The sequence below is a fragment of the Acomys russatus genome, chromosome 6, assembly GCF_903995435.1.
Source record: "Acomys russatus chromosome 6, mAcoRus1.1, whole genome shotgun sequence".
Lineage (NCBI taxonomy): Eukaryota > Metazoa > Chordata > Mammalia > Rodentia > Muridae > Acomys > Acomys russatus.
Window position 1 is genome coordinate 71797257 of NC_067142.1, and position 15709 is coordinate 71812965.

General features: G+C 40.9%; 1 protein-coding gene across 2 annotated transcripts in view; it reads left to right on the forward strand.

The window, feature by feature from the left end:
- Sdccag8 (SHH signaling and ciliogenesis regulator SDCCAG8) overlaps positions 1–15709 on the forward strand; it is a 202186-nt gene that overhangs the window by 57730 nt on the left and 128747 nt on the right. For both annotated transcript variants that reach the window (XM_051147966.1, XM_051147965.1), the window contains one exon: positions 671–787. In XM_051147966.1, coding sequence (XP_051003923.1) covers positions 671–787 — 117 coding nt within the window. The remainder of the gene's footprint in view (positions 1–670; positions 788–15709) is intronic.

Here is a 15709-nt window from a genome sequence, read left to right on the forward strand (position 1 = left end):
ATAAGATTGATGCTATCTATAAGGTTAACAGTAAATTCTGGTATTATACACCTAAATATTAATAATATAGTTTATTAGCAAAGAACAATTCTTATAAAATTTTCCTTAAAAGCTTAGCTGATGAAGTATTTTAAGAAATATTTAATAATATAGAGACAATGTTTTACCAAATGTGTGAATAATAACATACTTTAACTTTTAATTACTAATTTTAGCTAGTCTAATTTTAGTGCCTTTTGTTGATGATATTCATTTAAAACTATTTAATATAAAATAATCCTGAAAATTTACTTCAATTTCTTAGTTATGCATTTTATTGTTTTTGATTAATTGAGTGTGTATGTGTGTGTGTGTGTGTGTGTGTGTGTGTGTGTGTGTTGTGGCATTCATGGAACTAAGGAGACAACTTGAAGGAATAGGTTCTCTTCTTCCATGAGGGACCCTGAAATTGAGCTCACGTTATCAACCTTGGTGGCAAGCGTCGCTACCTGCTGAGCCATCTCTCAGTAATTCCTTATATTGCCTCCAAATCTTGAAACATACTCAACAGTGTTTTAGAAAAGTCTTGCTGTGCTTTATCTGTGTGTCCGCTAGGGGGCACCAAAAGATCTCACTGTAGGCATTGCTCTGTGGATTCCAGAGGTATTGATCGTTTTTTACAATCTAACAGGTGTGTGGAGAGATGCGCTTTCAGTTGAATAAAACCAAAATGCAGAAGGATGAGGCAGAGAAGGAACACAGAGAATATAAAGCAAAGTCTCAAAAGGATCTTGAAATTAAAGATCAGGTAAGGGAAGACACACGCACAGGCAGCTGTTAAAATGTCAGTGACGTGTTTTCTGAAGTTGGTGTGTTTTTATCCCTAAGCTGTTTATTTCTCTTATATTGTTTCAAACTAATGTAAAGGCCCAGTTTATACTATTAAAAGAATTTCATTTATAGCTTCCTGACATGAAGTGGTGAGAATACAACTGCTTGCATATGAAATTCCAATTTGACAGTTCATAAATATACATTTGGATATGTATCTATTACTTAGAAAAGTTTTAAAAATGTTCTAATGCACAGTTTGAACCTAAAATATACGTACATAAAGTTCTTGAAAGATGCCAACTTGCATCCAATTTTAAATGAGAAACTTTAAAATTTGTAAGATGAGATGAGTTGATATGTAAATATGTCAATCAAATTGATGGTTGGCAGAATTGGATCAGTTTTAACTAAGATAGCCATGAATGCATTTGCTCGAGAAGCTGAGATACAGTGAATTAGAAAGGTTAGGGAAAATGCTACTTGCTTCCATTTCAGTTTGAACAGATGTTTTATGTTATAACTCTCTTGAGATTGTATAGATACTCCAATTTTAATTGACTATGGGGAAAGCTTTTAAAGAAAAAAGTTATGGCAGATTGACTCTTGGTGTTCTGTTTTTATGTTACATTATAGGCCATTGAAGATTTGCATTCTTTATAGCCAGGAAAAGCAGATTGTGTATTCTAGTAAAATAATAAGACTGAGGTATCAGTATCAATAATTTAGAGTGAGCCTTACAATTTAGAAGTAAGTTGCTCCAAATAATTTTACAACATATTTCTAATCAAGGCTTTCTATCATATTTTCAACATATTTTCCCTTTCAACCCATCAGCTGTTGATGACAAATGACATAAAGGCAATTGGGAAACGTACTAAATATGAAAGTGCTAATGAAGTTTTGTGCAAAAAATTTCAAATCACAGCTGAAACCCTTAGTACTGAATTGAAGCCCAGGCAACCAGAATAAAAGTAGTTTTTATACCTCTCCATGAAACAATCTTAGATCTTTGAATATTGCCGTGTACAGATTTCATTTTGTCCAGTAGGGGGCGTACCTGATAGTGGGATGGAAAGCTCTTTCAGTCAGTGACTGAAGCCTAGGACTGCTAAGTAAATGGAGCATGCTTCTCTTTTGATAGCCTACAGGTTTTTACAGTTACGTTGGCACACTCTGTAATATTAAATATCTTTTGAGTTATTAAATAGCACTTTAGAAGTATAACATTTTTGACAAACAGAACACAGAACAAAAGGGATTTGGAATGATTTGAAATTATGTTATGTTTTAGTGATTAGAAAACAATCCCCTAACAAGAAGAGAGTATCACTTGGAAATGCAGAACCTAGTTTATCACTGCCGGTGTCTGTTATTTTAGCATGCTATCTTATTTTTAATCAAGCCATACTGGTGCAGAGTCTGAAGGTGGAGGAATTGTTTTCCTTTGTCACTGTTCCCCGATGTAGTGAAATCCTTTTTCCCTAGTGATTTTTAGTGGAGAAGGAGGAAACTGTGGCGGCTTAGGAGATGTTGCCCGGTACTGTTTCTCCTTGGACAGAATCTGAGACAGAAGACGGAAGACCTTGTAGGTCTCTTTATAACTGTTTTGCACTGAGCACGCAGTTGTAGAAAGTGGTGCATCTCATTCCCTGGATGATTTGCAGCAGCAAAACAGCAATTGTACTTTGGTCTCTCAGCCATGACCTGACCTTCTGTCTGTAAGACCGAAGAGCTATTTAGCTTGGCCACCATCTGTACCCAGGAGAGAAATTTACATTTAGTTTTAAAAAGCTGGACATGTCTAGCATTTATCTGAAATACCTACAATGGTATAAAGCATATTTAGTTTTAAAGCCTTATATATCCTACAGTCATCATAACCAGAAGGCTGTCTCTTGGTTTGAAAACAGGTGTTCCCCATAATGTGGTCATTTTATTCATATTTTAGCTAATCTGGCCACTTGATAGGTTTTGAAAGTAGGTGGGAAACTGTGAGATCGGAATGTGGTGAGAACAGGGCCTCTTTGATGTATACAAAACAGGGCAAATGGTTGACCACCAAAATGATTTTCCTTGTGACCTGAGCCTTGACTCTGGCATAATTAGAAAGAAAGGTTAGAGGAGGAACAATGGCTGTCTCTTCCGCCCACTTTCTTCTTTTCTCTTTATATTCTGTCGGGACCCATGGGTGAGTTACCCTTCCCGTCAGCTCCTTTGTATCGCTCCAGCTCCAGCTTAGAGAGCTGCTGTCAGTCTCCGGAGCTGCTTCTGCACCACGAAAACAAAAGCCATTTGGTGTACAGATTGGGAACTTTGTGTCTTGATTTCTTCCTCCCTTACTTTCTTTGTTTGTTTCTTTCTCTTTTTTCCTTCAAATATCAGGTACACACTTACACACACACACACACACACACACACACACACACACACTATCATGAGAATTTAAAAGCGTATGAAACAAAGGAATATTATAAACAACCTACATATTTCGAGTATGTACGTTCCTGATGTGTCAGTCCTGTTCCATCCTGTTCCATCCTGTTCACAATTTTTTCTCTTTAACTTCACCTTCATTATCGTATTTTTCTATCTTATTATTTTCTTTTTTTTTAATCTTATTTTCTAATTCCTCCTTCTCACTGTCTTCCTCGTCTCTTTTTGCATAAATATTTAAAACAAACCTCAGACACTAGATTTCACCTACAAATACGTTATTGTTTATCTATGAGGGAAATTTTCATATTATCATATTATCACACTAAAGGATATTAACAATAATTAGTAGCAAGTAACACCAAGCCCATGTTCGCATTTCCCTGTCTCAGAAATGTTTCGTAGTTGCTTTATTCCAAAATGCTAAGCATGTGTGTCTCTGTCTGTTCAAATGCTGCAGCACTGTCTTCTTTAAAGGAAGTGAAAGGACGCATAGTAAAAATTTCAACTTTATAATCTATTCCGTTTCCCACAGAAGGCTTCCCTGTGTGCTTTGTACTCCTAAAACGGCCAGTTGGCTAACGGAGCAGCGCCTTCATCCTCTGATGCACTATTGGAGCATGTGGCCACCGTGCTGCTTGATGCTCATCGGATTCCAGAAGGGGCCAGAGACTCTGAAATGCAAGCTACATCATTTCAGAGCCCTATGTTTAAAGTTCAGGAACTTTTAGGAAACCCTGGCATTGCCAGGTTAGCTGACTTGAAATGAGGTAGACATTGTGGGAATTTTTTTTGGTCAGTTTCAATTTAATAGTTGAGTCTCAAAGATGTTTCATTATTGCTCCTAACCTTTGATCAAGGCCCAGGACAAGTAAAAATATAGGACTTTTTGTTCAGAAAAGATAAAAATGATGGTGAGGGCATTCCAAGAGGAAGGCTTTTTTCCCTTTCCTTTTTTCCTTTTCTTTATTCTTCAGTTTCTTGTACTCTTCCTCTTTTTTATGCTCCACTCCTCATCGTGCCATTTTAAATTTGTTGTTTAATTTGGGACTAAATATATACAGCATAAGGAAGTACACATTACATGTAGAGCCTCATAGGTAACCTAGAACTGAGTGTACATATGTGATCTATAGCAGCTTGTAAGCTGCATGTGTGTGTGTGTTCATGTGTACACACATGCATGTGAAAGCCAGAGGATGACCTCCGATGGCATCCTTGGGAATGCTGTCAACCTTCTTCGAGACAGAGTCTCTCCCTTTAGTCTGAAGTTCACCACTCATACTAGATGGGCTCTCCAGCAAGCCCTAGCGATCATCCTATCTCCACTGCACTAGTAGGGGGATTGCAAACACCAACTATGTCTTCCTCTTGGTCCTATTAAAAAAAAAAAAAAAAAAAAAAAAAACTACAGTTAAAAGAGTCTGGTCTCAAAATGGAGGTAAAACTCTTGCTCGGTCACATCCAGCTCAGCTCAACTCTGGCCATTGCTGCTGGCGAGGGAGTAGGAGGCATGTTCCAGAGAAGACAGAGCAGTTGAGAAAGCTGGTTCTTGATGGTCTGAGCTTTGAAACTGCAGATAATAGGTTAAGAGAACATTTTGAGAAATGGGGCACACCTACAGACTGTGTGGTGATGCGGGGCCCTAACAGAACATTCCATTGGATTTCGTTTTGTAACTTGCTCTTGTGTTGAAGAGGTGAATGAAGCAATGTGTACTGGATTACACAGGGTTGACGGGCATTGGGGGAACTAATGAGAGCCATTATTAGAGAGGAGTCTGAAAAGCCCAGAGCCTGCTGAACAGTGAAGAAAAAAATTTAGTAGTGTTAAAGAAGATACCAAAGAATATAATCTGAGAGGCTGTTTTGAAAAGTATGGCAGATTGAAACTATCTAAGTTCTGCAAGTCAGTCAGAGTGAAAAAAAAAAAAAGAGGATTTGCCTTTGTAACTTTTTAAAAAAATTTTTATTATTAATTTATTCTTGTTACATCTCAATGGTTATCCTATCCCTTGTGTCCTCCCATTCTTCCCTCCTTCCCATTTTGCCCTTATTCCCCTCCCCTATGACTGTTCCTGAGGGGGACTTCCTCCCCCTGTATATGCTCATAGGGTATCAAGTCTCTTCTTGGTAACCTGCTGTCCTTCCTCTGAGTGCCACCAGGGCTCCCCCTCCAGGGGACACATCCTATTGGGACTCTAGATGAGAGAATCATGGTAGAATGGCAAAGTAGAAGGATCCAGAGGGTCCTAGAAACCTACAAGTAGAACATAATGATAGGCAGATTTGGGCAGGCAGATTTGGGCCCAGGGGTCCCGCTCAAACTAAGGCACCAGCCAAGGACAATACCGGCGGTAAACTTTAAACCCCTACCCAGATCTAGCCAATGGTCAGAACAGTCTCCACACTTGAGTGGAGAGTGGGATATGACTGCCTTTGAAACTTTTGATGATCCTAACACAGCTGGTGAATTTTTGTTCAGAAATACCATGCTGTCAGTGACCATAATTGTAAAGTTAAAGGGACTGTTTCTAAACAAGAGATGCAGTCTGCTGGTCACAGAGAGTTCAGGGAAATGGATATGGCAACTTTGTGGAGGAAACTTGGGCGATGGTGGGGGTAGTTTTGGTTGTGGTAGAAGCTTTGGTGGAGGAGGAAGCTGTGGTGGCGGAGATGGTAGCATCAGAGATAGTTATGGAGGTCAATACAATGCATTAGGGGTGACGCGGCAGCTGTGGTGGTGGTCCTGGTTATCATAATAGAGGAGACGATGGTGGTGGTGGTCCAGAGTATGGAAACCGAGGTGGTAGGTACAGTGGAGGAGAAGGATGTGATGGTTGTTATGATGAAGGAGGGAATTTTGGCAGATTTTAAATGATTTTGAAAATTATAGTAGGCAAAAGCAATGAAATTATGGATCTATGAAGGAGGCAGTGTTGGTGGAGGAAGCTCAGGCAGTCCATATGGTAATGGCTATGGATATGATGGTGGAAGTGGTGGATCTGGTAGCAGAAGGTTTAGCCAACAGCAGAAAATGGCTATGGTTCTTAGAGAAAGAAGGTAGAGTTGCCAGAAAGTTGCAGGTTACTTTGAGACTGCCATCCCAAATGCAAGAGAAATGGTGACAATCAGACACTTGTGATGAATTTGTTACTTTTCTTAGGAGACGAGTTTGCATACACTGCTTTAAAAAAAAGTTGTATGGTACATCAATAAAGATTGTGGGGGGAAAAAAAAAAAAGAATCAGAATCAGCCACAGGAGAATTGATGGTCCATAGTCAGAAACACCACTGTAGCTTGAACTCAGAACTGTCATAGTGTGGTTTGCAGAGCATGCAGCTGTTTAATTAATTAGTGCAGTTAGATGTCAGTTAGATGTGCATTTCTGAGGCCTCTTACTTCTGTAGCTTTATGTGTCCCTCTCCCCCCTAGTTATTGCCTTGCAAATTGCTGTAGTGATACCAGGAATTAAAAAAAAAAAAGTAGGGAATGTTTAACTTCAAAACAAAACAACTCCTCCCTATGCCTGACATTTTTTTTCCTCCGGGTTCTGGTGTCAAATTCAGGTCCTCATGATGCACGGCAAGTGCTCTTCTGACTGCTCAGCTCCCCTAGACATCTCAGGCTCTCTTTTCTCCCAGGCACCAGGGCCATTAGGCTAGTGTGGGAAACAGTCTCCTCTATTTTAAGAGGAGCAGGTAGAAGACCCGCAGGACTGTAGCCTCCTCCCTGGGATACCTATATTAGCTTCTGGACAGGAACAAAAGGCTTCACACTGCCTAGGGCACGGATGGTCACTTCCATGTCCTGTCTTGACATGCGCACGTGTATGTACACATCCAACAACCAGAGTTCATCTCTAGGCTCCTGCTAGGAGCAAAGACAACTACGGATCACAAGCTTCCTCTACTTACCGGACCTGCTTCCACTCTGGTGGAGGTCCCAGCAAAAGTTAGGCTGGGACCAGGCAGAAACTGGAAAAGGACACCTTTCTGAGAACTGTTCCAGAACTGCAGTGACCACCACGTAGGTGTGCTGAAGTTCCATTGGCCCACCAGACTGTGGGCAAACTATCAACCCCAATAGAATGGTCACCCATAATGGGAAAACATTGATCATGGAGCCATAAGTTGCAAGTGGTAGCCCTCTCCCCTCCCCCGTTTGTTGTTGTTGTTGTTGTGTTTTGGTTTTGTGACATAAGATCTCACCATGTATCTCAGGCTAGTCTGGAGCTTGCTATGTTCTGTAGCCCAGGCTGTTCTCAACTCAGGATCTCACTCAGTTGCAGAAGTCTTCAACTGTCCTGTGAGGCTGCACTGAGAACATGCCATGAGCCTCCGCAGCCCTGCAGGGCAGGCGCTGACAGTGATGGGGTATGCTCACCAGGCTTCTACTTGAGGCCCATTCTCCTTGTAGCAGAAAAGAGTTGGTTAGCTGAGCCTCATGCCAGGTGTGCTCTCGGCATAGTTCTAAAAGTGAAGTTTTATGAAAACACAGAAACAGTATTTATGCATTGCTTTTGCTTCTTCCCTGGTACAAGAGCAGAGCTGAGTGGGGCCCAGCTGTTGAGAGCACATGCTGCTCTTGCAGAAGAGTGTGTTTAGTCTCAGGCCATGGTGGCTGCTCACAACCTCCTGTAACTCCACCTCTAGGATGCCCAACACCCCTGACCTCTGCTGGACCCTATAGTCACATGCACACTCACCCACCTACATGCACAGAGTTAAAAATACAAGTAAATCTTTTGGGGAAAAAACAGAGCTGAGAAGATATGGGAAAGACCACATAGCCCACAAAACCCAAATATTATCACTGTTTCTAACCTCTATAAGAAGAGTTTGCCAACCTTCCTCTGAGGCATGGAGGTTCTTTTCTACTTCTAGAATGCCCTACTGGAGATCATCAGCCTTGAATTCTAACTTATAACTTACTGGTTTTAGAATACTTTACAGAACAAGGCATATGCCATATCTCTGCTCTCTCAGTCATCTAATAGCATTTCCAGATGAGCACACAACTGGCTGTGTCTACATTTTGTTAGTGGTGCATGGCTTATTAATAATGCCACGTGGCTTAGATAAAAATATAAATATAGCATTACTATTTCTTCATAATTTAATTTCTAAGTTAATATAAATTTTATTTTTTAGAAGTAAGAAAGCAGACAAAGCTTTTCTTAGTTGTACTGCATATATATGATGGAACTTTAGCGTGACACTTACCATTAAGTAGGAAGCATTTAATATCTCAAGTACCTTCACAAAGTAATCAAAGCACATACTTAAGAGTACAGTCACACACATAGGCACAGGAGACAACTTCCTGAACAGTACACCAACAACCCAGGCCTTAATGTCAGCAATTAATAAATGGGACCTCATGAGGCTGAGAAGCTTCTGTAAGGCAAGAGACACTGTCAGTAGAACAGCCTACAGTCTGGGAAAAGATCTTCACCAACCCTTCATCTGACAAAGGTTTAATATCCAAAATATATAAAGAACTCAAGAAATTAAACACCACAAAACCAAACAACCCAATTGCGAAATGGGGCTTGGAACTTAACAGAGAATTCTCACCAGAGGAATATCAAATAGCCGAGAAACACTTAAAGAAATGCTCACCCTCGTTAGTCATCAGAGAAATGCAATTCAAAATGACACTGAGATTCCATCTTATACCCAACAGAATGGCTAATATCAAAAACTCAAATGACACCACATGTTGGCAAGGATGTGGAGAGAGAGAGGAACACTCCTTCATTGCTGGTGGGAATGCAAACTAGTACAATCACTTTGGAAAGCTATCTGGCGCTTTCTCAGAAAAATGGGAATAGGGCTTCCTCAAGACCCAACTATCCCACTCCTTGGAATATACCCAGAAAATGCCCTACCACACAACAGGGAAATGCTCAACTATGTTCATAGCGTCTTTATACATAATAGCCAGAACATGGAAACAGCCTAAGTGTCCCTCAGTAGAAGAATGGACTAAGAAACTGTGGTACATTTACACTATGGAATACTACTTAGCTATTAAAAACAAGGAATTCCCGAAATTTGTGGATAAATGGATTGATCTAGAAATTATCATAATGAGTGAGTTCACCCAGAAGCAAAAAGAGACAAACAGTATATACTCACTTATATCAAGACACTAGTCCAAGAGATACGTACCATGAAAATCTTTACTTACCAAGAAAGTGGGTCAGAGGAGAGGACATCCTATTGAGACTTTAGGTGAGAGTAGCATGGAAGAATGGGGAAATAGTAGGATCCACAGGGTCCTGGAAACCTACAAGAAGAACTTTATGACAGGCGGATCTGGGTCCTGGGGTCCTCCTCCAACTAAGGCACCAGCCAAGGAGAATATAGGCAGTAAAACTTTGAACCCCTACCAACACCTAGCTGACAAACAGGATATTCTCCACCGTTGAGTGGAGAGTGAGATCTGACCCTCACATGAACTCTGGTGCCCCTTTTTTGACCATGTCCCCTGGATGGGGAGGCCTGGCGGCACTCAGAGGAAGGATAGCAAGGATATTCTGAGAGCATATATAGGGGGAGGAGGTCTCCCTCAATCACAGACATAGGGGAGGGGAGAAGGGGGGAAGTGAGAGGGAGGGAGGAATGGGAGGAAACAGGGGAAGGGCTAACAATAGAGATCTAATATGAATAAATTAATAAAAAAATTAAAAAGAAAAGAGTACAGTCACATATACTAAATAAAAACATCAGAGATTTTTGCTTGGAAAAATTAGAACAAAAACAACAAAAAAGGCTTTAAAAGTTGCTCATCTCTATACCAGTATGAGTCAGCACTTTAGAACTGAAATTATGCATGGAGTGTGTCAACATGGGAATTAGTTCTTAAAATCAGTTCATTAGATGTTTGGAGGAAATCTGTCTATTTGATGCAGTTCTGCAAAGAGACCAAAGGAAACATCGGAGCTCCTACAAATCAGGCCCATTTAAGACCAGAGAAATAAGAATAAAGGAAGGTTGGTGAGTTGCACTTTTTAGGTAGACAAGTCTGAAATCCTGTGTCAGGATGTTCAGGGTTTGGACTGATTCTTTCTAGGAAGATCTGATCTCAATGTTTAGTGTGGAAAGTCAGGACCACAGCAGTTTAACTACAGCAACTGGAGGTGCAGCAGTTAGGAAAATTGGAATAGACTGTTGCGATTGGCCATTAAACAAGCTTCCCCAAAATAGTGTTCTTTTCTTTTATACAATGACAGTGTGATGTACCTCAAGACCTAGGTTATGGGCCTCTGGAGTCCGCTGTCTAATTCTGGGAACATCCCAGCAATCGACCATCACATCCATTGGAAGTGGGTAATAGTAGTGTTAGTCTTTTCTACTTGTAACGTTAACACCTACAGATTAGAGTCAATCTCTTGCAGCTTGGATCTCTCTGAAGCTGTGTACTGTCTTCAGCAGCCTGAGATAATGGTGATGTCTGGGAGCTAGACTTCAGAGACTTACCCAGCTACCACCTGCCATCACACTTCTCCCTCTACTGAGTGCCTGGGAGGGGGCCACATGGGCATGGCTTTAGCGCATGCAGTCACGCGGTCCTGGTGATGACAGCACTGCTCGCCAGTCTTCTTCACGCTCCCTTTCAGTGCTGCAGTCTTACACATTCCCATGCCTACTCCTCTGTCACATGACAGCTCCTGGGGGCATGGCTTACCCAGACCAGCTTACTAGACACTGGGGGGAAGTAACTGCAAGCCCAGGTCCTGCCCTTGGGGAGTTTATATTCTAGCCGAGAAGTCAGAATACGCATTTGAACATGCCGTAAGAATACTTGCAAAGCAGCATATCGACAAGTGCAAATTAATGTAGTGTGAACTTCACGCTGGCTGCAGCCCACGAGGGAGAATCTGGTTTCACGTGTGCGATGTAATAAAACTTCCCTAAGTATGCCCTCAAGCGTTGTTCAGCATACTTAGAGAAATTTGTGTTCCTATCACAGCCTAACTGAGACTTTTGAGAGAATTCTTCAACTTAGCGTCTGTCTAATAAGCCACTGTCTTTTGTTCTGGTCCCGGGTGATGCTTGGGTTTAGAAGAAACTTCATTGGATTATACAGATAATTTCACATCTCCGCTTAATAAAGGTCTCAAATTATTGAGCTTATTTTTCTAAAGCACTGTGCCAAATAAGCTTTTCATTTAAGTCAGCATTGTGTTGGTAAAATTTACAAAACTAGCCATAAAAAATAAATGTGTGCTTTTGCCTTGTCTTCACAGAGAACCAGCTCTATGTCAGTGTGGAGGGGATAGCGGGTCAAGGCCCCTCTGACCTGCAGTGCTCAGCTGTGTGTTAATGCTCTCCCAGTTATTTGTTTGTGTGTGCATGTGTGACAGATATGTATACCTCTGACTAAAACATAGAAGCATACATATATATTCATATGCATAATGTTATGATTGGGTTTTACTTATAATTTTCCAGCAAAGGTGACCATTCTCTTCACCATAGGAATTGTTCAAGAATTAAATGACAAATAGGAATAGTAATCGGTATCAATTAAAAGTATTGGTCTAAGCCTATCGAACACATAAAAGCATAAATAAAAAACAAAACACAGCCATTGAGAAGCAATTCACCTCATGAACTAAGTGTGTGCTAACAGACTTTCTTCTTTGCAGAGGAATTTGAAACTGTAAGCTGAATTCTGTATACTGATAATAACTTTAAATGTTGACTCACCAGGCTGGCCTGCTGAGCTTTCACAGTGTCTACTTACCTGCCAAGCCGGCAAGTCTGCTTGCTATCAGGCGGAAGCAGTTATTTGAATGTGTCCCTGCAGGCCAGCAAGCTGACAGGCATTAGATGTAGGACAGCTACAGCATGCTGTAATGGCTCAGAAATATTAGCACCAATATCCAGCATGAATGTTACTAATTAATACCTGTGTATACATTTAAAACAGTGTTTACTGTACAAACACATGCACATTGACCAAAGCCAGTGACTCTATCATAAAATAAAGCACATTGATCCTCTGTGTTACTTTCTGCCTTTTATAAATGTGGGGCTATGATATTGCTTGTTGTAAACATAGCCTGGGTATAATCTTGTTTTCTCTCTCTTCAGTGAACATTATCTTAAGCATTTTTTGGGTTGCTTCTAATTCTTTACACTAATCACCTTAATATGGCCATTTACATACATTGTTATAGAAAGAGGACAGATCAGATTTTGAAGAAAACAAAACCTTGACAGATTTAGGACCCCCTTGCCTTAGACTTCACTGGCGGCTCTAATCCAGCAGCCATATGTTTAGTGCATTGTGCTGGCCTATAATGAATTTCTGTCAAAGGGAGAAGGTGAGGCAGGTATGCAAATACGCTTCTTATGTCAGTATCAGCAAACTACTACAGGATCTGGGGACTTGGAGTATGGATGATGGCACCCTTACAAGGTGTCAGGATGTTTCCCAGCACAGATGGGGGAGAAGGGCATTTGGCTAGAAGGCCCAACATGGCAGCTCGAGCAAAGGAGTGAGGCAGAGAACACAGTCAAGGAAAATGTATGTCTTCTGACTCCTATAGTTCTTTAGCTAACAAGACCTCCAGTGCAGTCGTTTACAACCCTCTGCCCATGGAGCAGGAACATCTGCAATGTGCTGCCTCCAGGTCAATTGTCTACTTATACCGGAGGACCTCTAGTCAGGCCCTGACAGAGCGTTACGTTGAGGAAGTGTTTGGGTGCATTTTTAGTTTCTTTTGTATTATTCTGCCGTGCCACATTTTAAAGTGATATTGAGAAGGAACCCAGGGCCTCATGCACGCTAGACAAGTGTTCTGCCACTGAGCTGTATCAACCAGACTCCTCCTTTCTTTGACACTGATTCTTATTATGTCATTTGGGCTGTCTTTGAACTCCTAGGCTTAAGTGGTGCTCCTACCTTGGCATCCAGAGTAGCTCAGACTACACACATTTTCCACCATGTCTACCAGAAAAGTTCAGATTTCCAGCATTCAGATAATACATTATCAAGTTTTATTGGCAATGTTAGAGTCAAGTGGAATTAGTTTCATAGAAATAAATAATTGAGTTACTTTGATACATGGAGGATGAGACACAGATTATGCAGGGCTTACCTATGTGCCATGAATCCAAAGACAATTTTTTTTTTTGGTGCCAGAGCCTCATGCATACTGAACATGTGCTCTACCACTAAGCCACATGGTTGTCTCAAAACTCCTTGCTTTGTTTGACAAAGAGTGAGCATCCCAGAGATACAGTTTCTTTCCAGATGAATTTAGAAGCCTGAATAAATGAAAGCAATTTTTTCCTCTGGTTTTAAGATTTTTTATATTTACAGAACATATTCTCTCCCTCTCTTTGAATTTTGAATTAAGTATGAATAAAATAAATAGAAGCTACAGAGTCTCAAATGTCACTCCACATTTTCCAGTTATTCACTCACATTTCATAAAAGTGACACTTGTTTTGGGATTATAATGAAATATTATTATCAGCAGTTTTAGATCAGACTCTTTATTGTGATTAATAATGAAATAAATGCCTAGCCTTTTAAGCAGTTTAATTTAATTATAAAACAGTCATTATTTAACTTTCCATAAGAATTAAACCCTGGCACTAAATTAAGGCTACTATTAAGATCAGAAGTGAAACTTGGGGATTTGGCAGCTTCTGCAAAACATGAAATCCAGCCTCCTCAGCCCCAGGTTCCCGTGGGCATGCATTGTGCCTGCTACAGGGCTGTGTCTGTAGCCTCCTGCCTTCACCAGCCTCGCTTCTTCCTTGGCACCGTCAAATGCATTCACGGAGTGGAGTGCAGCTGTTCTGAAAACAGGTGACCTAGAATATAATTGTGTTAAGTGAATTTTTAATGATCAAAGTGAAAAACAAAACATTTTTCAGGCCCTAAGAATATTACCCTCAACTTCATAGAGGTTGTCATAATTTAGGGCTATCAAAGGTATATAGTGATTTAAGCCGTGAAGGCTTTATGTGATAAGAGCCAGAAATGTTTCATCCCAAAGAAAGACTCATAAATATTGGTCATTTTTTCCTTCACTATAAGGAACATCTGAAACAGTCAACTTATACGGACAAAGAGTTTTTCTTGCCTTATACTTTTAGAGTTTCAGTCTATTACCCATTAGCCCTGTTGTATAGGCTTGGAGCAAGGCCACACATTGTGTTGAGAGTGTGTGACAGAGCAGATTAACCCACCTGTGTCAGGAAGGAGGACAGAGGAAGGGGAAGACACTGAGGTCTCACTGCCCCTTCAGGGTCATGTCCCCATGACCTCTTTCAGATTCTACCACTTTCAGGTAATGCTAGGCTGGAACACATGCCTGCAACATGTGGCACACTAATGACTGGATCCAGTATCTACCAACAGGTGAGACTTAATGATGATTTTTTCCCCCGTGGGCAGGTCCTGAAGTCACATGCCAAATGTAACAACCTTTAGACTCACCTCAACAACCAAGAGAGCAAACAGGCATAGAGGAAAAGAGAGAAAACAGTGGCAAAGTAAAGATGGGAAAGATTTTAGAAGAAGGCCTTCTAATGGGGTTTACATTAATAATTATGTTTTGGGCATTACTGACATGTCCCCAAATCTTGTGACACAGAAGGGGCAACTGTGACCAAAATTCATCAGTATAGCACATTAGTATTTTCTGATGGAAATCACTGTGATTGGTAAAATTTTCTTTCCTTTGCTACTGCTGCTTGCTAATAATTACTTTATATAACTTGAGATTTTTCTGAGGATGCCTTTTAAGACACCTAGCAGTAAGATGTATGGCGTGAGGCTGAGATAGGTTCTATAATGTAAGTTGGGGTTCTTTGTAAACTCAGTTGTGTTGTGTAAATATGTTTTTGTTCTAATCCCAAGTGTGGGATTTTAGTTCGAGTTTAAGCTTGTTCATACCTGTTAATTGCCTCGTGAGGGGCGTGGCTTCCACAGCTGGTAAGGCCTTCCTCCTGCAGCGCAGAGAGGGGCGTGGTCTAGGGCCTGAGGATATAAATAAGAGCACAGAGAGAGCATGGTGTGGAGTGTGGCCTGTAGCAGTTTGAAGAGACCAGAGACGGATGGTGTTGCGGATGGTGTTGCGGGTTGGGCAGACAGAAGGAGAGACCCGCTTCGGGGTTTAGCGGCTTGGAGGAGACTGTTGGCTGTGTCTGCTGTTGACGGAGACTGGTACAGCCCAAAGAACCCAATTGACCCTAAACAACCGGTAAAGGGCCCCCTCTCCCCACTAACCTTCTTTCTCCTATATAGGGCTGGGAGGTTGGAAGGGAGGTTGAAGCCTAAACACCCCAAATAAAGTAGAGTTTAAAACAAAGAGCGCTACAATATTCAGTTGTAAAACCGTCCCTAACATACAAGAGGTCCTGGATTCTATCCCTAGTGTCTTTTATTTCAGGGACCACATATAAATGATTGAAGGAAAAGTCTCAAATTA